Source organism: Pogoniulus pusillus, chromosome Z, assembly GCF_015220805.1.
Source record: "Pogoniulus pusillus isolate bPogPus1 chromosome Z, bPogPus1.pri, whole genome shotgun sequence".
Lineage (NCBI taxonomy): Eukaryota > Metazoa > Chordata > Aves > Piciformes > Lybiidae > Pogoniulus > Pogoniulus pusillus.
Window position 1 is genome coordinate 89,327,931 of NC_087309.1, and position 22,529 is coordinate 89,350,459.

Sequence of the window (22,529 nt, forward strand, 5' to 3'; positions counted from 1 at the left end):
CAGTCAGACGCCTGAAGCTGCAGATGCCTGTGCTTGCATTGTGATGTTCCTGTTCATGTCCAAGCTATTCTTACTTGTAATGCTGCTTTTCCCTCTCTCTAAAGGTATCATTTTTAAGATGAAGGGTCCTAATCTTACATTTCTTCTCACACAGAGAAAGTTCCATTTCTCTGATCATGCTTCTATCCCTGCATCACTGTAATTTTTTGAATGTATTAATTCTTGTGCAGAGGAGGAGTGCATCACTTTGTGCTTTCTAAGATCTTATGGCTATATTTTGTGGTGAGAGATTTTTTCTGAGAGATTCTCTTAGAATTTTTCTAATGTGATGGACAAATTTTATGTCCTTTGACCTTTAGTTTGGATTGTTACTTCAAATCATGTCTTCATGTTAATGGAGAATCAGTTACTTGAGATTTTCACAAATAGTAAATGCCTGCAGTCAGAAATGTGATAGCAATAAAATCGTCTTATCTTGCCCTGTTGTGGATACTTTTCCTGTAGAATTATATTAACATAATCACTAAAATAGCAGAAATACTCAGCAGACCAGTGATGTGAGACCTGATTCTATTACTACTTTTAGATTTATTTTTGCTGTTATTATAGTAGAGGTAAATGAAGTAGCGAAATAATGTTTTTAGGGAAATAATGGTTTTGTGCAGTAGGATTTTGCCTTAGTTTGCTGAATAGATTTCATAAAAACTTTGCTGTAATTGTGATTCCTTTGCTATGCTGTCACATTGTTGTTTGGTTGATTCACTTTTTTGTTTCACTTTTTTGTTTTGGTACGCTGTGGAGTTTTGATTTGGTTTGTTCGGTTGTTTTTTACCCCAATTTTTGAGTAGTAGTCAGTGCTATCTGGGAAAAAAAAATAAATACTAGACCTGGAAATAATGGTAGCTGGTACTGCCTAAGGAGTCTTTCATCAGCTTCCACAAATTTAAAATACAAGGTCATGAAGTTCATCAAGGGCAAGTGCAAAGTCCTGCTCCTGGGGTGGAACAGTCCTAGGCTTCAGGGCATGCTGAGGGCTGCACAGAGGGAAAGGAGCTTTGCTCCTTGCTCCTAGGAACAGTCTAGAAGAGCGCAGCCTCGTGGACAGAGAGATGAACACTCCTTCCTCCCTGTTCTCTCACACACTCCCTATTACCACTTTCCCCAAGGCTACAGCTGGAGTACTGGCACCATTTCTGGGCTCCCTGGTATGAGAGACACATACATACATACTGGAGACAGCTTCTCAGAGGGCCATAAAGGTGGTGAAGGTACTGAAGCCGAACGAGCACGGTCAGGGCAGCCTGGAGAAGAGACAGTTCAGGGAACTTCTTTTCAGTATCTATATAAAAAGCTAAAGGGAGGATGTAAAACGAGAGTCAGGCTCTCAACACCTGTGCTCAGCCACGGGACAAGGGGTAGTAGGCACAAACTAAAGCACAGAACGATCGTTCTAAACATCAGGAAATACCATTTCATTGTGAGGGTGGTGGAGCACTGGCACAAGTTATCTAGACAGTCTGTGGAGTCTCCATCCCTGGCAATATTCCAAAGCCATCTGGCCACTGTATTGGGCAACCACCTCTGGGACCGGCTGACATCTGGTGGTCACTTTATAGAATCACCACCATCCTGTGAACCTTGTTTCTGCCTTTTTTTTTCCCCCTCTTCATATTACAGCAAAGAGTTATTCTACACTTACCATGTATTCTCTGCAACTTTTTTCTTTTTTACTTACTCAGAAAAAAGAGGGGGAGGAATCACCTAGACAGGAGGAAAGCCAGAGTGCATCAGAAAGTGATTCACAGTCTGAAATCATGTAAGTAGAGCTGGTTTACCCTTGCAGTGTTACTTAAGCTGAGCCTCCTCTCACTTAATTTGGATATAATTCTGATTGACTGTGTGGATTTTGTGGATTGTGGCAGTAGGACAAGGTGTTTTCAAACAACACTTTGTTAGTGCAATGGCTTTCAAAGCAGATGGAGAGACAGTAGGAGGTGCAAAATTTGATATGTAAATCAAATCTCTACTTTGGAGCAGATTTATACTTTTACTATTGAAATCTGTAAACCTGTTCACAATGACATCAATCATGCATCCCTAGGAGAAGAGGTATCCTTATTTATTTCACTGTGAGTAATGCTTTGCTGAAGTGTTTTGAAGTGAACTCAGTTTATTCTCTTGTTACATTACCATCCAGTCTGCTGTGCTCTTGAGGTACGTCTTTGACCATATAAGACTTGTAAATATCTATTTGGTGATAATGTATACCATTTTTTAATATCCTCAGGAAAAATAGAAAGAGAGGAAGGAGAGAGAAAGTTCAAGCACCTCAGTCCAGCTCAGAGAGATCAGTTAGAAGGAGAAATGCAGCACCCCAGGAGAAAATGAAGGCTTTGGCTCCAGTCCCTGTGAATGCAGATGAGAAGGTGAGAAGTGTGCTATTCCCTTGGTGCTCTATTTTGACCAGTGCTGATACTCTAAATAAATCAGCTATAATCAGCTGTACTCTAATTAAAGTAGTGTTCTGGGAACTGCTTGTGAGGTATCATCAGGCTTGTTCAAGAGCAATATTCCTTGCCTTAATTCCAGTGTTTGGCAGAGGACAGCAGAAGAAACAAAGATGAAGCCACTGCAGGAGAGACCATGGATTTGGAAAGTAAATCTCAGTAAGTTTTGAAATGTCTTTCCCAGCCTCCTTGTGTTATCTGACTCTAGTTGCTGATTTATTGTCAATAGAACGCTTCTAAAAAGACAAAAGTCAATGTGACATCCTCAGTTGCTTGGCTAATATCAAGGGGCACTGTGGAGGAATGTTAAGTGCTTCTGTTCTGGAAGGTGAGGAAAGAACTGCCTTTTGAAGCAGTAAGCGTGCTTTGATGGAGAGAAGGAATAACTATGCCTTCCTCCCATGCTTAGCTGCCAGCTCATAGCCCTGCTTCCAGCACTTGCAGAAGCAGCCACAGTGTGCAATGTAGTTAAGTTCCTCCATGCATGAAGGAACACAGGCCATCATGTGAAGATGCTTTGCTTAAGTTTGTACAGTCCCTTGCAAAGACAACCCAACTGCAGTAAAGTAAGCAGTGTAAATGGTCCCTCCGACTATTCCATAGGCTGGGACATTATGGACTAAATGTCAGTGATGTGCCTCCTTTGTGCAGAGAATCTGAAGAAGCTGTAGCTGCAAAGGCTGTAGGAAGAGGACGTCGGCAGAGATTTAAGCCTCATGTTACCAAAGCATCTGTGAGGAGAGAAGAGCCTGGGAAAGGTGCAGAAGAGGACAAAGTGCCTCATCCATGGCCTAAGAGAAGAACCAGAAAGGTATTTAACAGGGTAAAGTAACTGGAGATAGCGTGTTGGCTAAAAAGCTGCTGGGTGCAACATCACATTACCTTCTTCTCCTTTCTTTCCCTTTTTATACCTGAATATGACCAGAAATCAGCCACTTGCTTACCCTGCAGAGACAGTGTGATATTGCTTAGGGGACTGAGCTCAGGGTTTATCACACAGACTCTAGGGGCCAATAATCTTTCATGTCCAGCAGCAAAGAGAGCTTCATTTGTTTGATCTGGATTTTGCTGCACCTATCAGGCTCCGTGAGATGTCCCTGCAAGAGTTTGTGTCTGCCGTAAGGAATCCATTTTGTGTCCTGTTAGGAACAGTTAGCTGATCTGAGGGAGTAACACTGTCCTTCAGCTGTGTGGGAGAGTTGATGTCTTCATGTTGTGTTTCTCTTCAGTACACTGACCCAAGCAAAAGCTCTGGTCCTATCAGTGAAGGAGCTACCGGAAAAGATGATAAAGGCCTGGAGACAATATCTGAGTAAGTACGTGAAAAAATCAGAATCATAGAATCAATCAGGTTGGAAGAGACCTCCAAGATTATCCAGTCCAACCTAGCACCCAGCCCTATCCAGTCAACTAGACCATGGCACTAAGTGCCTCATCCAGGCTTTTCTTGAAGACCTCCAGGGATGGTGACTCCACCACCTCTCTGGGGCAGCCCATTCCAATGGGCTCTCACTCTCTCTGTGAAGAACTTCCTCCTAAGAAGTGCTGCTCCATAGCAATTTGCCACTCCTCTCACTTCTGACAGTGTTACAGGTTTTGGAAATTTCCTCAGCGATTATGTGGAAGTTCCTTCAGAAACTTTTATAATCACAGCATCACAAATTAGCAAGGCTGGAATAGGCTTCAGAGATCAAGTCCAGCTTATAACCTAACACCACCACATCGACCAGACCATGTTACTAAGTGCCACATTCAGTCCTTCCTTAAACACCTCCAGGGATGGTGACTCCACCACCTCCCTGGGCAGTCCATTCCAGTGTCTAATTACCCTTCCTGTGGGGAAGTGCTTCCTGTTGTCCAACCTAAACCTTTCTTGGCACAGCTTCAGACCATGCACTCTCGTCCTGTCACAAGGTGCCTAGGAAAAGAGTTCAACTCCCCGTTACTACATCTTCCCTTCAGGTAGTTGTAGAGTATGATAAGGTCCCCCTTGAGTCTTCTGCTCTCCAGGCTAAACTACCCCAGCTCCCTTAGCCTATGCTCATCAGCCTTTTCCTCCAGTCCTTTCCCCAGTCTCATCACTCTCTGGACCTGCTCCAGCACCTCCATATCTGTCTTGCAGTGAGGGGCCCAGAGCTGCACACAGTGCTCAAGGTGAGACCTCACCAGTGCTGAGTACAGGGGCAGAATGACATCCCTGGTCCTTTTGGCCACACTGTTCCTGATAGAGGCCAAGATGCCATTGGCCTTCTGTGCTGCCTGGGCACACTGCTGGCTCCTATTCATCTGGTTGCCAAACAGCACTCCCAGGTCCCTCTCTGCCAGGCTGCTCTCCAGCCCCTCCTTGGGGGAAGACTGGGAATCTTGTTCTAATGTGTGAAAGACATTAAGAATTTTTGTTTTTAAAGGAGTGCTTTTAAGTTATATTCCACAATAAATGCAAAAAAACCCCAAACCCCAGAATTTCAGCCCCCTAAAAATTAAACCAAGCCTTCTCCACCAGCTTTAATACTGAAATGCATCAGTTTCATTGGCCAAGTGTTTAAATAGTAGGAATAAGTGTTTGTTCTGAAGGTGTAGGTGTTACGTGTCTGATATTAGAGGAATAACTTCCAACACGGGAACAATTCAGTGCACACTGCAATTCATGTCTCTTCTGTTTTCATGTCAGTGAGCTTAGAAAGTTTTTGGTGTATTTTCTGAATATTCACAATGTTTTTAACCCTTCATTAAATTAGTCCAGTCTGCCTCTAGACCTGGTAGGAATACAAGAAGAGCCATTTTGATTTACAAAACAGCCTGTGTTTTCCAGCAGGAAAAGAAAAAGAACAGGGCAAACTTAAGTTTAAACTTGGTAAGGAACCTAATCAATCTCTAGCAAACACACTTCTAACTTTATTGTTTCAAAAAGGTAGTAATGCAAAACCTCAGTTTAGATAGGTGAATTTTAGTATCTGTTTAAAAAAGGTAAACACATCACTTCTCCAACACCTCTCCCACTTCCAGATGTGATATGTACTTATGAGTCTTACATATTTCCCCAGGTCTAATGAAGCAGCTGGCTTACAAGAAGGCAGCAAACAGAGTGTGCTGAAACCAGCACCTCTCAAGAGAGGCAGAGGGAAGAGATCTACACCAAATCTACCACAAACTGTTGCAAGGCAGAAAGGCAAAAAAGGGAAGACTGCAGGTGTCCAAGTAGTAGAAGCTTTGATACACCGATGGGATGACAAGAGTGATCCATTTCCCATAACTGTAAGTTTCTTCAGTAGTTGCTTGTTTTTCTGTGTCCTAAATAGACGTTTTTAGGTACATACTCTGTAAATCTGTAGGCATAGCCTTTGCATGCTTTGTTTCTTTTTTGAATAAAATGAATTGCCAAGGCTTGCAGTTGGGTTCTGTTTTCCATGGACAGATGGGTTATGCCTCATTTTGTTGTTATTTTTGATATCAGATTTAAGAAGAGAAGTGCAGAGAGCAAAGGTGTCTTGGAAAAGAGAACACTTCAGATAGAAACCATAGAAAAATAACAACCTTTTAACCTTAAAACACCTCCTGGTTTTAGACGGATGCACAGGAAACAAGAGAGCTCTTTTTTACTCTTTTTGTAAGAAATACTAAAATAAACCTTTTCTTTTCCTCCTGCTTTTCTGAAAGAGAGGCCAAGCAAATCTTTCATCTTGGTGGAGTTAAACTTTTATTCCTTTTAGGATGTGATGGCTCATGAAGATGCTCGGCCATGCAGTATGATGTTAGAAGAGGGCGTTCCTTCAGATTCTAAAATGGACACAAAACTTACACAGCAGTCTCCCCAAGAAAAGTCTGCAGAATCAAAAGACTATGAAAGTGAAAAGGAGTCATCAGATGTCCTGGAAAAGGTTTCAGAATTGGAAACAGGGTAAGGTTATTTTTAAAATGGAGAGAAGGGGTGACTCCAAACCATTAATATCTCTGGGTATTCTACATTTCCACATCCAACTCCAGCATTAAAATCAAGTTTTATATCTATTAATAAGATATTTAAGTCAGTTTCACACTTAAACAAAAACTCAAGAGCTTTAAAGGACTAAATTTATCTGCTCTTGGATATTAATTTGATCTTTAGACTGTGAGTCCAGTTTGCAAATAAATGTCTTTTTCTGGTTCTCATTTCTTGTGGTTTCCTTCTCTACATCAGTCCTAACAGTGCTCAAGTAAATAAATTTCTGTGTATAGGGTTTGGTTTCCTATTGAAGTGTCCCCAGAAAACCCCAAAAGAACCATGTCAGCTCAACTACTGGATAAATTTTGACTATTATTAGACAGGGGCATTTGTAAAATGCTTTTATCCCCCCCAGAGTGACTGGAAGTTGCACTTGTTCTGGAATGGCATCTTAACTTTATTCACCTGTTTAACTCTGTTCTCCTGTTTATAAGATATGCAGGTTTTGTAGTGATGTTCAGCATGCTTTTATTGGATCTTTTTTCATGATGTCAGTAACTTTGTTATTGCTCTAAGAAAGCTAAGGGGTTTTAAGCTCAGATTTTGTGTTGAAGAGAGCTAAATGAAAGTATGTCATGCATGGTTTGGAGACCCCCTGTTGTCTCATGCCTTTGATATTTTTTTTTTTTATGTAGGGAACCTGATCCTCAGAAGGGAGAGGAGAAAACTAGTTTGAAATCAGCTTGGTTTCTGAGGACTCTGCTCCAGAAACCAGAGCCAAATTTAAGAACAACAGCGACTAGAAAAGAAGAGCTTGAGGTAAGTAATAGAGGTGATCACAGAAAGATAGCAACAAGGAAAAAGGTTTGACACAGTGTGACAGTGAATATAGCATCCTCCCTCATACAGATACTGGGATTTATATTTTCTTCAGTTACATTTGAACTTTTGGGTTGTGAAATAAGCAATTCTTTCAAAAGTTAAATTTTCTGCCTGAAACTCTTGTAATTACCACTTGTTGTATGTGAGGAGGAAAACATTGCATCCACTCTCTATCATTTTTCATGAGAAAAATGTAGAGTTGACAGTGAAGAAGGAAGGTGGCAAAGAAGTCTAGATTTCAAGCTGTTTGTTTTCAAGAAACAAATGTGTGTTTGTCCTGGAAAGACTAGGGAATTATTAGTGAGCAGTTGTAGAGGGATTTTTGCAGGGAACACTTTGGAGAGCGGTTAGTACCAAATTTCATAGGCATCACAATGTTTTTGTTGGTTTAGTGTCATGACTTTTTCTGGTTCTTGTGTTTATGTCTTTCAGAAGGCAGGAGAAGATGAAGTCCTGCAGCCAACAGAATCCTTGAAGACTAAGTCACTTGGCTCTAAGGTGTTTTCTGTGGGGCAAGGTTCTGAGTCCACAAAGACGTTTTCAAGATCAGAGCATGGTGAACTCAAGTCATGTCCACCTGAACTTAACCAAGATGACACCTCAACTACCAATGCAGGGTAAAGGCTTGACTGCTTTTGTTTCTTGACTGCAACAATGAGGGTGTTTGAAAAGGAAATCGTTGTGCTAATGGATTGGAAACAAGCAAAGAAAATCAAAATAAATACAGAATTAAATCTCAGTTCTCAGTCTTGACACTAGTGATACAAAACTTGCAATGACTTGTATGCTAAGTGTTAATTTTACAACTGTTTTGTCACCTGAAACACTGGGTTCATTTCATGTAAGCAGAGAAATACTGGTTTGCTTACTGGAGAAGCCACGTGAAAATTGCTGTGGCTTTATAGTAGTAAGCAGACACTAAGTTAATGCCTTCAGTTTTGCGTTTGTAGCATGAACTGAGAACTGTTTACAGAATTTCTTTTAAATAATCATGTTTTAATGTACCTAAATATAATGAGACTGTGTTTGTTAAGGACAAATGCTTTAGTATTAAGTTTCATATTTTTTTTTTCTCTTTGACTTTGCATTGGTAGCAAAAATGCCACTGAAGAAGAAAGAAAAGAAACACCTCTTCGGCCTGCCCAAGTGGTGCAAAGCAGATTCCAGAGGTACAAGCTAAACTTGGAAGGAACTGTTGGAAGGAGAGAATCACAGATACCAGGAAAGGAGAGGGAGAAAGAGCTTGAACCTGAGCAGCCAGTGTTGCAAAAAAATGAGTCTACCAATACTGTCATTGTAAGTGTTAATAAGAATAAGCACTTGGCCTTCAAAAATACAGTTCCAGGCTGCATGTTCTGTTCTATCAAGTTAAACTACAACATTTAAGTTGCAGTCTCTGAAGCTGAGGCACCATACTAGACAAAAATGCCTGGAGCACTGGTATGTTGAGGTGTGCTGCAGGTGTGAAATCAGTGGAGTCTACTAAGGTCTTCTGGAAAGTGATGATTTGGTTTTGATTGGATTGCTTAATATTAAAAGAAAAAAAAAATTAGATTATGCACTCTTAAGGTAAACTCTAGATAAAAACATGATTTACATTGCAATGAGTCAAAATTAGCTTTCCTGCTTGAACAAATCAAGTCTGTGTTTAAGAGTATCAAGAGAAGGCAAAAAATAGATACTTTAGTCTGGAAAAGAGAATACTGAGAGGGGTTCTTATCAATGTTTGTAAATGTCTGAAGGGGGGTGTCAAGAAGAAGAGACACTTCTTCTCCTTTACTCTGCTCTGCTGAGACCTGCACCTCCAATACTGCTCCAGTTCTGCTGTCCCCAGCATAAGAAGGACACAGAGCTGTTGGAGTGAGTCCAGAGGAGGGCCACAAAGATCATCGAAGGTCTGGAACACCTCTGCTGTGAGGATAGGCTGAGAGAGTTGGGGTTATTCAGACTGGAAGAGACTCCAGGGGGACCTTAGAGCTGCCTTCCAATAGCTGAAGGGGTCCTACAGGAAGGCTGCAGAGGGACTTTGCATCAGGGTGTGTAGACATAGGACAAGGGGGAATGGTTTGAAGCTGAAAGAGAGCAGGGTTAGATTGGAGCTTAGGAAGAAGTTCTTCAGTAGGAGGGTGGTGAGACTCTGGAACAGGTTGCTGAGGTTGTGAATGCTCCTCCTGGAGGTGCTTGGTTGGGGGAGAGGTTTCCAGCCCAAAACAGTGTTCAAGGCCAGGTTGGATGAAGCCTTGAGCAGCCAAGTGTAATTGAGAGGCATCCCTGCCCATGTCTAGTTGGAATAGAGGATTTCTAAGGTCCTTTCTAACTTAAGCCATTCTAAGGTTCTTTTTGGTGGTGGTGTGTGATAGGGCAAGGGGCAGTGGATACAAACTGGAACGCAGGAAGTTCCACCTCAACATAAGGAAAAACTTGTTTACTGTGAGGGTGGCAGAGCCCTGGAACAGGCTGTCCAGAGAAGCTGTGAAGTCTCCCTCCATGGAGGCTTTCAGGATCCATCTAGGTGCATTCCCATGTGACCTGCACTAGATGATTCTGCTTTGGCAGGGGCATTGGATGCAGTGATCTCTGAAGGTCCCTCCCAACTCCTACCATTCTGTGATTCTATTAAAAAAAATCCATTAATTTGGTGACTTCACCACTACAGTGCCTGACACTCCTCTGCTTTATACAGGTAAATTGAACCATTCACCTGTGCTCTATCCCCACAGACATTTCGGTAGGCACTGTAAAAGGTATTGCAGTCCTCCAAAGCCATTATAGTCTGAAGAACTCTCTGTAGCCACTCTGTGGGTTGCTCATGAATCATGCTATGGATGTAAGCATGTCTGCATGCACTTGCCTACAGTTGTAAACATAGCTAAGCTGTGTAAGATTGGCTCTTCTCTTTTTGGAATGGCAGTAGATAGTTTTGGTTTTGAACCTCTGTGGAGATAGCCTGCAATACTTGTGTGCCTCATTCCCAGACAGAAACAAGTGCACTATAGTCTTCCTCTCAGTGCCCACATCATCAACTCATTCTGAGCTGACCCAGTTGCTTGTGCTTCAGCTTTGGCTATTCTAGACCTGTGGACCATGACCATACATGAGTCAATCTGTAGAACCACAGTAATGCTTAAACGATCCTTAACCAAGAAAGCTCTTGAAGACCCAAAGTGCTGAGGAATGTGTTTGGGTCGCTCCTTTGTGAAACCAGTATGGCAAATACAGAAGTAGAACTAACAAGCTCTCCTGAATCTGAGAGTATGTTTAAATGGCTTGGGTGTGCCTATGCTCTGCAATGTTCACTTTCAAAAGTTCTTCCATTTGCTAGAGTGTTTTGTTTCCCTAGTGCTTCACATAATAGGTCATTTACTGGATGCTGAATCACAGATTGCATCGTGACCCTCAAAGGTCATCCTGTCTAACCCTGCTGCAGTTAGCAGGGACATTGCCAACTAGATCAAGTTACTCAGGGTCCCATCAAGTTTGACCTTGAATGGCTCCAGGGATGGAGCTGCAAACCACATCTTGGCAAATTCTTCTGGCATCTCACTACCCTCATTGTAAAGAACATCCTTCCAATGTCCAGGCTAAATCTACTCTGCTCCAGTTTAAAACCAGTGCCCCTCGTCCTCTCACCACAGGTTCTTCTATACAGGTCTTTCCCAGCCTTCCTTATAGACACCCTTCAGATATTGAAATGCAGCTCTAAGGTCTCCCTGGAGCTTTCTCTTCTCCAGGCTGAACAATCCCAGCTCCCTCAGCCTGTCCCCATAGGAGAGGTGCTCCAGCCTCCTGTTCATCTTTGTGTTCCTCTGTTGTCCTTCTTGTGTTGGGGACCCTATAGCTGGACACAGCACTGCAGGTGAAGTGTCCCCAGAGCAGAGAGGCAGAATCCCCTTTCTCCATTGCTGGCCACATTGCTTTTGACACAGCCCAGACTGCAACTGCCCTTCTGGGCTGCAGATGTCCATTGCTAGCTCATGTCCATCTTCTTGTCCATCTGCTACCCCAAGTCCTTTTCTGCAAAACTGCTCTCAATTTCATCATCCCCCAGCCTGGATTGATGTCCAGCCTTGACCTAGGTGCAGAACCTTGCACTTATGGAATCTCATGAGATTCTGCTTAGCCCACTTCTTCAGCCTGACTAGTCCCTGTATTTAAGAGCCTAGATCAAGATAGCCCATGACTAAGAGGACTTAGTTTCTGTGTGCTTATTAATTGAATTATATGCTAAGGCAGGTTACCCTCCACAAACACGATATGATTCCTTTATTAACTGGGAAACAGCAGAGGTTCATAGGTTTTGTGTTGTTCAGTTGTTTCTTGGTTTGAAGGTTTTGTGTTTTTTTCATAAAGTACACACCTGTTCTAAAAACTTGCTTAATTCTCTTTTTCCTCATCCTTTTTTTAATTGCAAATTATAGACCGAAAGTGAAGTTGCACTACCAGATCTACTGAACAAAGAAAAACAGCTAGAGCAAGAGATGCCTCATGTGCCCTCTGTTTCTGGAAGTAAACTGTGTGAGCAAAGCAGGTGAGTCCAGAGTTCAGCAAAATTGGTTTTGAAAACCTTTCATTTGGTGCATAATGAAACACCTTTCTAAGTGTCAGTTCTTTTGTTCCCTGTAACCTGTCTTTCCCCAGTGTTTAATTTTCAGTGCCTAGAAGCAGCTTCTTCCTGCATTGTCAGAGCACATTTTAAACTGAACTGAGCTAATTGCCATTGTGTAGCTGGTACAAAATTGATCTGTATGAGTTTGTACCTCTTTTTTGACCAAGCCTTTCTTTAATTTGGTCTGTGCTTGCGTAGGCAGAGATCATATATGCAACATATATGTTTTGCAAGCTGTCAGTGATGTCTTTCACTGATCCCACTGTGGTCTTCTCTAGAGGGACGTTGACAGGCTGCAGAGGTGGGCCCAAGCCAGCCTCATGAGATTCAACAAGACCAAGTGCAATGTCCTGCACCTGGGGTGGGGCAATCCCAGGCATTGATATAGACTGGGTAGTGACTGGCTTAAGAGCAGTCCTGAGGAAAGGGGCTTGGGATTACTGATGGACAAGAAGCTCAATATGAGCTGCCAGTGTGCACTTTCAGCCTGGAGAGCCAACCAGATCCTGGGCTACACCAAGAGAAGTGTGGCCAGCAGGTCGAGAGAGGGGATTCTTCTCCTCTACTCCACTCTCATGAGACCCCAGCTGGAGCACTGTGTCCAGCTCTGAAGCCCCTGTTAGAAGAAGGTTATGGATGTGCTGGAGCATGTCCAGAGAAGGGCCATGAAGATGATCAGAGGGCTGGAGCTGCTCTGCTATGGAGACAGACTGAGAGAGCTGGGGCTGTTCAGTGTGGAGAGAAGGCTCTAAGGAGACCTTACTGTGGCCTTCCAGTATCTGAAGTAGGCTACAAGAAAGCTGCTGAGGGACTTCTTAAGGGTGTCAGGTAGTGATAGGACTGGAGGGAGTGGATCCAAGTTAGAGGAGGGGAGATTTAGATTAGAAGTTAGGAAGAAGTTCCTTACCATGAGGGTGCTGAGACACTGGAACACATTGCCCACAGAAGTGAAAAGGTGTTGGAAGCCCTATCCCTGGAAGTTCTTAAGGCCAGGCTGGGTGTGGCTCTGGGCAACTTGATGTAGTCTGAGGTGCCCCTGCCCATGGCAGTGGGGTTGCAGTTAGATGATTCTTGAGATCCTTTCCAGCCCTGACAATTCTGTGATTCTGTGATTTTACTCTTCATATTAAAAGGAGACCTTAAGCATGTGTTAGACTGCAGATACTTGGATATTGATGTGGGTAGCAACATGACTTCTTAAGGTATTTTTAACATCAAGATAAAAAAGCCATGTTATTCCTTCTATTATGTTATCCATAAATGCTCAAAATGAGAAATACAGATTTGAAAAGATAAAAAACAACCCATTGTATTACTCTCTAACCCCCTTGTGTCATTATTGACTCTAAAGTTATTGAATACAAAACTGCTTTTTCTCCTCCCAGCCTAAGTCAAGTGACATAATTCTGGGGGGGGTCTAATTTTTGTTTGTTTGCTTTAAATTCACTAGTGCTGAAAAATCTGCTTCCCAAAAAGGCAAGCTGGGTGCTCTGAAACCAGGACAATTCAGAAGGCATAAATCTGTGAGAACTAGACCAGATCAGGAAAGAGAACATAGTAAAGAATCTCCAGTAGCACAAAAGCTTGCTGGTCCAATTGAGGAAAAAGCAAACAAAGAAGAGAATCCACCTGTGGCAGAAGGATCTGAGGAACCTCTTTCATCAAAAGTGAGAATTCTGTTCAGATATTTCTGGTTATACTTTCTGATTCCTGATTCTGCACCAGCTGTTTGTAAGATGCCTAAAGATTCTGGTTTAAGTGCATGCTTTCTGTTTGGGTTAGTAGGAATTAGCACTCATGTTTAATATTTGCGCCCTAATGTGAGGTCTCCTAAAATTCTGTTTGTGACACAGTGATAAAATAGAGACTTTTGTTAACACATTTAAGGACTTCACTTAAACGTTGACGTTTCAGTCACGTTAGCATGAATAATTACACATGTGCTACACTTCTGTTGCCGAGTTTCATCCAAACACCTTGGTAGTTGCCCATGGAAGACTGTAGTGCTTACACTATCTGGTTTTATCAGATAAGAGCTTTCTCTAAAGGAACAGCAATGGATGCCATAAACTACTTTAAAGTTTTTTAACTGAAGCTTTGTCTTAGATTTACATCCTCCAGTGCTTTATTTGACAGGTGATGTGTTCTGTGTTGACATTGTTCGGTTTGGTTTTGTTCCTCAAATACGAGGATAACTTTGAGGTATTGTTTAAGGGGGAATCTCCTGAGGACAACACTCTGGATGTAACTCCAGAAAGTATGAAGTCAGAAGCACTCTCTTCCCCTGAAAAATCATTTGACTGCCACAGCAAGGGAGAACAAGGAACACATCTACCTACAGATGATGTAAGAAGCATTGAGGATACCATGGAAAGGTAAAGCTCCCTGTTGACAAAGCTAAAAAGCTCTTCAAGAAAACTATGAGTATTTATCTAGTTGCTTTCATCCAGAACTTGCCTGGTTTTTTAAAAGTGTCGGCTCTGAGCTGTTCTGGTTGTACATTCTACATGCTCTGGAGGTCGCTAGGTGGCACCCTTAGGCAATGTAAACGTTCTTAACATCACAGGATGTTAGGGGTTGGAAGGGATCTCTGGAGATCTTCGAGTCCAACCCCCATGCCAGAGCAGGACCATATTATCTAGTGCAGGTTGCACAGGAATGCATCCAGATGGGTCTTGAAAGTCTCCAGAGGAGGAGACTCCACACCCTCTCTGGGAAGCCTGTTCCAGTGCTCTGTGACCCTTACAGTGAAGAAGTTCTTCCTCATGTTGAGGTGGCACTTCCTGTGCTGTAGTTGACATTTTCTCCTCGTGCTTTCCAGCCTTTCACCATAGAACAGGTGTTTCTGTCCCCTCACTTTGCATAGCCCTCTGCTGGATCCTATCAAGCCTATCAGCATCTCTCTTTCAACCAGTTTTGGGCACTCGCAGGTGTAGCCTCTTCAGCCAGAGAAGGAGAACCACCCTTAACCTGTTTGCAACACTTCTAATAGAACTAAGGATACCATTAATCTTCTTTTGCATCTAGGGCACATTGCCGACTCATGTTCATCACTGTGTCCACCAGCATGCCCTGGTCCTTTTCTGCAAAGCTGCTTTCCATGTGTACAGCCCTTAGCATTTATTACAGAATCACAGAATGTTAGAGCTTGGAAGAGACCTTTGAAGATCATCTGGTGCACCCCCCACCAGAGCAGGGTCAGCTAGTGTAGGTTACACAGGAATGCATCCAGGCTGGTTTTGAGTGTCTTCTGAGAAGGACACTCCACAGCCTCCCTGTTCCAGCACTCTGGCACCCTCACAGTGAAGTTCACATAGAACCTCCTCTGCTCCAACTTACACCCATTGGCCTTTGTCCTGTCATTGGACATTACTGAGCAGAGCCTGGTTCTGTCCTCCTGACACTTGCCTTTCACTTAGGTATAAGCATCAGTGAGGTCACCTCTCCTCACTGTCCTCCGAGCTGGAGAGCCCCAGCTCCCTCAGCCTTTCCTGGTGTTCCATGCTGTCATTCTTGTGACTCTGCACCGGACTCTTCCAGGTAGCTCCCTGAGGTCCTTCTTGAACCGAGGGGCCCAAAACTGGACAAAATATTCCACATACAGCCTCACTAGGGGAGAGTAGCGGGGGAAGAGAACCTCTCTTGACCTATCAACTGCAGCCCTTCTAATCCACCCCAGGATGCCATTGACCAAGGGCACATCGATAGCTCACAGCATGGCTTCTGTACACCAGAAGCCCTAGGTCCCCTGCTCTCCAGCAGGACAGTTGCCAGCCTGTACTAATCCATGAGGTTGTTCTTTCCCAGATGCAAGACTCCACATTTGTCCTTATTGTATTTCATTAAATTTGTTCCCTCCCAACTCTGCAGCCTGTCCAGGGCTGGCAGAGTGGCACCACAGCCTCACAGTTTGCTGTCATTGGCAAACTTGCTGGTAGTGCCCTCTGTGCCCTCACAGCTGCCCCCTACTACAAGTGAAAGGCCGTGGCATTCCCTGCAGCCCCTGACCTGCACTGCAGCGTCCTTTCATGGGAGCTCTGTCGTGGTTCCCGCACCCGTTTTTGGTTGGTGTCTTCTGCCAGGTAGAGACCGTTGTTCTTTGGCCGACCTGTGGGTCCTAGCAGGGGATCTTCCTTCCTTCTTTAGCTTCTCTGGCCGTGGGCCCCGTGCAGCCTTACCTGCCCTGCAGCTGGTCTCGGCGAGAGAGCCTTCGCGCCGCCGCGGCTGGCTTCTCGCCTGCGCTCCCTGGCCGCGTTTGAAGCGCCCGCGGCGCCGCTTCGGTCTCCCGAGGGCCCTGCGGGGGAGGAGCCCAAGCACCCGCTCGCCCTTTTAACTTCCTACCTGCCTTCTGACCCCCACTCACAGCTGCTGCTGCTCCGCAGATCACACCGGGGCTGCCTCACCACCATGACTAAGGATTGTCCTTCTCAGGTGGAAACCCTCCTGGGGTACCTCTCGGCCCAGTTCTCTATCTGTGGAGGTCCCTCCGGTTGACAAGCATGATCCTCTTGGTGTATCAGCCGTTGCTCCTAGTTCTGAGTCATCTCGAAACTTGCAGAGAGTACACTCTGCCCCATCATTCAGATTAAAGATTTGGAATAGGATTGGACACAGAACTAACCCATGGGGTAGACTCTTTGTTTCTGGTCTTTCCAACTAGACTTTGTGCCACAGTGATCACCAGACACTGAGCCTAGCTCCTTTAGTGCACCTCCTCTGCTGATCCAACCCACATTTCATCAGCTACCCCGATGAGGTTGGTAGGGAAGATAGTGTTAGAAACCTTACTCAAACCTTACTAAGTTCCTTAGTCTGCAGCTCTTCATCTGTCAAGCTAATTGTTTCATAGTATAGAATCATAGAATCAATCAGGTTGGAAGCGACCTCCAAGATCATCCAGTCCAACCTATCACCCAGCCTTATTCAGTCAACTAGATCATGGCACTAAGTGCCTCATCCAGTCTTCTCTTGACTTTTCTTTCATCTGCAAGGACGGTGACTCCACCACCTCCCTGGCCAGCCCATTCCAATGGCAAATCACTGTTTCTGTGAAGAACTTCCTCCTGGACATTAGGAATTCTTCATGGAAAGAGTGATTGCCTGTTGGAATGGACTGCCCGGGAAGGTGGTCCTCTCCAGCCCTGGAGATGTTTAAAGGAGACTGGATGAAGCACTTAGTGCCATGGTTTAGTTAATTAGAAGGATTAGGTGATAGGTTGGACTTGATGATTCTTGAGGTCTTTTCCAACCTGGTTAATTCTGTGATTCTGTAGTATCCAGCTTGTACCTCCCCTGGCACAACCCGAGACTATGTTCCTTCATGCTGTTGCTGGTTGCCTGGGAGGAGGCCAACCCCCACACACCTGGCTACAACCTCCCTTCAGGTAGTTGTAGACAGCAATGAGGTCTGCCCTGAGCCTCCTCTTCTCCAGGCTAAACAGGCCCAGCTCCCTCAGCCTCCCCTTGTAAGGCTGTGCTCCAGGCCCCTCACCAGCTTTGTCACCCTTCTCTGGACAAGTTCCAGTATCTCAATATCTCTCTTGAGGGCCCCAGAACTGGACACAGTACTCAAGGTGTGGCATGACCAGTGCTGAGTACAGGGGAAGAATAACCTCCCTTGTCCTACTGACCACACTGTTCCTGATGCAGGCCAGGATGCCACAGGCTCTCCTGGCCACCTGGGCACACTGCTGGCTCATCTTCAGCCTACTCTCTACCAGTACCCCCAGATCCCCTTCTGCCTGGTTGCTCTCCAGCCACTCAGTTCCCAGCCTGTAGCGCTGCTTGGGGTTGTTGTGGTCAAAGTGTAGAACCCTGCACTTGGCCTTGTTCAATCTCATCCCATTGGCCTCTGCCCACCCATCCAGCCTGTCCAAGTCCCTCTGCAGGGCTCTCCTACCTTCCAACAGATCAACATCTGCTCCTAGCTTGGTGTCATCTGCAAACTTACTGATGATAGACTCTGTAATACAGTGTTATTATGGTTGCTTAATTTTGGGTGCCCTGTAGTGGTGTAGCTGAAACATTATACTCTACTCCACTTCTTAATGTTATTTTACTTCAAAAAGTAATAAGAAAGGTCTTTTACTGCAGAAAAGCAAATTATTTCCTTTTTGCATTTTTTTTTGTTTACATTTTTTAAAACTTCACCAACTAAAAAACACAGAATACTTAGGTTCATTTCTAGCTAGAAGTACTAAATTAATCATAGTGAGCCAAGCATATGGAGTGGATTTTGTAGTTCTTGAGAGGTAAAAGTTGAAAAATATTATTCTATGTCCAGTGATAAATTAAGTTTTGGAGAAGAAAGTAAAGAAAGAGATACACAACCTATGCATCAAGAGAAGAAACCCAACTTGGAGTCCAGGCCAAACCTAATGGGAGTTACTGGAAGAGAAGATGATCCTAAAGAAGGTGAAAACAGAGGAGAAGACACTGCTGAGAACACAGATGCAGCAAAATGTTTGATGTTAGAAGAACCAGGTGTATCATCCGTAAGTACTGATCATGTGTTTTGAGCCAGTGTACACCTCAATTCTTGTGCTTAAATTCTCAAAGCCACAAATGGCATAGAAATTCAGTAGATTTCTCTGAAGAATTTCTTCCTAATGTCCAGCCTAAACCTGCCTTGGTGCAGTTTGAGACTGTGTCCTCTTGTTCTGTCACTGGGTGCCTGGGAGAAGAGACCAACCCCTGCCTGGCTACAACCTCCTTTCAGGTAGTTGTAGAGAGCAATGAAGTCTCTCCTGAGCCTTCTCTTCTCCAGGCTGAACAAATCCAACTCCCTTGGCCACACCTTGTAGTGCTCTGCTCCAGCCCCATCACCAGCCCTGTTGGCCTTCTTCAGACACATTCAAGCACCTCAATGTCTTTCTTAAATTGAAGGGCCCAGAACTGGACACAGTACTCAAGGTGTGGCCTGACCAGTGCCAAGTCTAGGGGAAGAATAACCTCCCTTGCCCTCCTTGCCACACTATTCCTGATCCAGGCCAGGATGCCATTTGCTCTCTGGCCACCTAGGCACACTGCTGGTTCGTGTTCAGTCAGCTGTCACCAGTGCCCCCAGATCATTCTCTGCCTGGCTGCTCTGCAGCTACTCTGTCCCAAGCCTGTAGCACTGCATGGGGTTGTAGCCAAAGCACATAACCCAGCACTTGGCCTTGTTAAAACTCTTGGCATTGGACTGCACCCATCTGTCCAGCCTAACCAGGTTCCTCTGCAGAGCCCTCCTAGAATCATAGAATCAACCAGGTTGGAAGAGACCTCCAAGATCATCCAGTCCAACCTAGCACCCAGCTCTATCCAGTCAACTAAACCGTGGCACTAAGTGCCTCAGCCAGGCTTTTCTTGAACACCTCCAGGGACGGTGACTCCACCACCTCCCTGGACAGCCCATTCCAATGCCAATCACTCTCTCTGTGAAGAACTTCTTCCTAATATCCAGCCTATACCTACCCTGGCACAACTTGAGACTGTGTCCCCTTGTTCTATTGCTGGTTACCTGGGAGAAGAGGCCACCCCCCACCTGGCTACAATGCCCCTTCAGGTAGTTTTAGACAGTAATAAGATCACCCCTGAGCCTCCTCTTCTCCAGGCTAAACAGGCCCAGCTCCCTCAGCCTCCCCTTGTAAGGCTGTGCTCCAGGCCCCTCACCAGCTTTGTTGCCCTTCTCTGGACACGTTCCAGCACCTCAACATCTTTCTTGAATTGAGGGGCTCAGAACTGGACACAGCACTCAAGGTGTGGCATGACCAGTGCTGAGTACAGGGGAAGAATAACCTCCCTTGTCCTACTGGCCACACTGTTCCTGATGCAGGCCAGGATGCCATTGGCTCTCTTGGCCCCCTGGGCACACTGCTGGCTCATCTTCAGCCTACTATCTATCAGTACCCCCAGGTCCCTTTCCTCCTGGCTGCTCTCCAGCCACTCAGTCCCCAGCCTGTAGTGCTGCTTGGGATTGCTGTGGCCAAAGTGCAGAACCCTGCACTTGGCCTTGTTAAATGTCATCCCATTGGCCTCTGCCCACCCATCCAGCCTGTCCAGGTCCCTCTGCAGGGCTCTCCTACCTTCCAACAGATCAACACCTGCTCCTAGCTTGGTGCCATCTGCAAACTTACTGATGCTGGACTCAATCCCCTCGTCCAGATCATCAATAAAGATGTTGAACAGGACTGGGCCCAGCACTGATCCTTGGGGAACACCACTGGTGACAGCTGCCAACTGGATGTGGCACCATTCACCACCACTCTCTGGGCTCTGCCATCCAGCCAGTTCGTGATCCAGCACAGAGTGAATCTGTCCAAACCATGAGCTGTCAGCTTGGCTAGGAGCTTGTTGTGGCAGACAGTGTCAAAGGCTTTGCTGCAGTCCAAGTAGACTACATCCACAGCCTGCCCCACATTCACCAGGCGGGTAACCTGATCATAACAGGAGATCAGGTTGGTGAGGCAGGACCTGCCCTTCCTAAACCCATGCTGGCTGGGCCTGATCCCTTGGCCATCCTGTAGGTGCTTTGTGATGGCACCCAAGATTACCTGTTCCATGACCTTGCCTGGCACTGAAGTCAGGCTGACAGGTCTGTAGTTTTCTGGCTCCTCCTTAACGACCCTTCTTGTGAATGGGTATCACATTGACCAGCTTCCAGTCTTGCCTGTTCAATGCCTGTTACTCACTGAACAATGGAAATCAAGGCAAGTACAACCTAAAATCCATTTAAGTATACTTTTCAGTTGAAATATATGTGAACAAATCTCAGAAATGGGTTTATCTGTTTTCTGGAGGGATCACTAAAATCCTTCACTTGCAATTTTTAGCCAGGTTAGTTGTCACTATTTTAGCTAAGTATCCATAGTTATCCATAATTAACATAGTTTCCACTGTAGAAAAAAGTCCCTGGTTTTTAACTTCTCTCAAATTGTTATTTAAATGGGTAATAGGTAATTTTAGAAAACTGTTCATCTTTCCAGCCTCTGAAGAGTTGCTGTTCTTGTAAGTGGAATATGGCTTTGGTCTATTAATTAGCAGCCATCCTAGATGATACCATGCAGTGACACTTCTGCTTTAGAGCATAAAACTAAAGAGAACAGGGAGAAAACATCTCGAAATACCAGAGGTGACAGCTGGACATGTTTTCAAGAGCCTCAAACTTACTTCTTTAAATCTTTTGTCACCCAAACTGGTTAAAAACGTTTGGAACTTAATACTGTTTTAATTGTCTCCCCCTCTCAGCAAAGCTCTACTGAGAGAGTGGAAGCTGCATCCTTCTCAAAGGCTACAAGAAAACGCAATTTCATGGAACCTGTGAAAACACCTTTTAAAAGATTCAGGCAGAATACTGTCCAGAGTTCAGAGATATCATCAGAGAGTGACAGCGATGAAGAATATTATTCTTGTCAGCAGAGAGTGAAGGTGCAGCAGTGGTAAGTTCTGTCTGTGTCTTGAGTGCTAGACTGAGGTGGACAAGTGAGTTCCTCCTTTTTCTAATGGAGGAGTCTTGCGTCTCGTAGGTTTAACTGTGTAGTTTTTCAACACTCTGGAGCTGCTTAATGCCCATTTACCATCAGTACTTTGTAGAAAGAGGTGAAGATATCAGGATGTCTCGTTAAATGGTATGTGAATATGTATTAGGAGGTAAATAGATTGTATCATTGGTCACAATGAGGTATTTTTATGCACTGTGTTTTTTATGTTTTGTAGTACACCCCCAAACTCTTTTTTTAAATGTTTTGTACTTCACTTTTTTTTTTTTTTAATATGCTTTTGATCTCTACTTTAGGAAGCGGCTCAGAAGACCAACAAAAGGGAATGCATTGCCAAAACTTTTCTTAGAGCAAGTCCCTGGTACTTCCTCTGAATGTGAGACTGATTCCAGTGAGGAGGAAAATCAAACCCAGGATTCTACACCATGTTCTAGTAGAGGCAATAAATTCAGCATTGCATATAGAAAGAAATTTCGGAGTAAGCTCTTCCAGGCTTCTCAAGAGAAGGAGGAGGAAGAGAAGAAAGAAAAGGAGAAAGATGACACTGAGCCTAATGAAAGTGAATACTTTACACTAGAGGAAGCAAACAAAGTTCCAGCGTTTCTTCCTAAAGGGCTTCCAAAACCTGTTCCTGTTCAGACAGATGAAACCATGGAGGAGGTACTGTGTAGCTGGGTTTTTCATACTGATTTCTGATTGTTTAAACAGATTTTATTCTAATTACATCTCCCAAGTACTTGTGGTTTGTCCCAGTTTAGCTTAATTCATAAAGAATAGCATTGAGAGTATCAGGGATGTTACTTAGCGCACGTACTCGGTTTTGAACAGAATACCACATTGGTCTAAGGTCCAGTTAAGGTCTGCAGAGTACTCACCAGTTTGTTTATTGAGACTGAATGCAGGCACAGACTTTGCTTACTATGTGCTTTGAAGCCTGTGATGGAAAAAATGGGAGCATTTTAACTTTACATCTGAATGTTAGGGAGCAAGGGAGATGTTTCACCAAGAAACTTCACTTATTTGGTGGGATGATCCAGACCAGTATCCAGGCACATGCAAGGTGCTTCCTTACTCCATCTCCTGTGGGACGAGAAAATAAAGGGAGGGTAAGAAGACTAATGGCTTGATATAAA

At 44.4% G+C, this 22,529-nt stretch overlaps 1 protein-coding gene across 6 annotated transcripts in view; it reads left to right on the top strand.

Annotated features, from left to right (window-relative positions):
• BDP1 (B double prime 1, subunit of RNA polymerase III transcription initiation factor IIIB) overlaps positions 1–22,529 on the top strand; it is a 61,920-nt gene that overhangs the window by 20,763 nt on the left and 18,628 nt on the right. For 4 of the 6 annotated variants that reach the window (XM_064140876.1, XM_064140879.1, XM_064140878.1 and 1 more), the window contains exons 13-28: positions 1,740–1,816; positions 2,288–2,426; positions 2,590–2,666; positions 3,159–3,318; positions 3,737–3,819; positions 5,552–5,762; positions 6,218–6,405; positions 7,125–7,248; positions 7,744–7,928; positions 8,406–8,607; positions 11,730–11,839; positions 13,368–13,584; positions 14,132–14,292; positions 18,201–18,411; positions 21,146–21,336; positions 21,693–22,056. In XM_064140876.1, the coding sequence (XP_063996946.1) occupies positions 1,740–1,816; positions 2,288–2,426; positions 2,590–2,666; positions 3,159–3,318; positions 3,737–3,819; positions 5,552–5,762; positions 6,218–6,405; positions 7,125–7,248; positions 7,744–7,928; positions 8,406–8,607; positions 11,730–11,839; positions 13,368–13,584; positions 14,132–14,292; positions 18,201–18,411; positions 21,146–21,336; positions 21,693–22,056 (2,700 nt within the window). The remainder of the gene's footprint in view (positions 1–1,739; positions 1,817–2,287; positions 2,427–2,589; positions 2,667–3,158; positions 3,319–3,736; positions 3,820–5,551; positions 5,763–6,217; positions 6,406–7,124; positions 7,249–7,743; positions 7,929–8,405; positions 8,608–11,729; positions 11,840–13,367; positions 13,585–14,131; positions 14,293–18,200; positions 18,412–21,145; positions 21,337–21,692; positions 22,057–22,529) is intronic. The other 2 variants (XM_064140880.1, XM_064140881.1) reach the window with 2 other exon arrangements.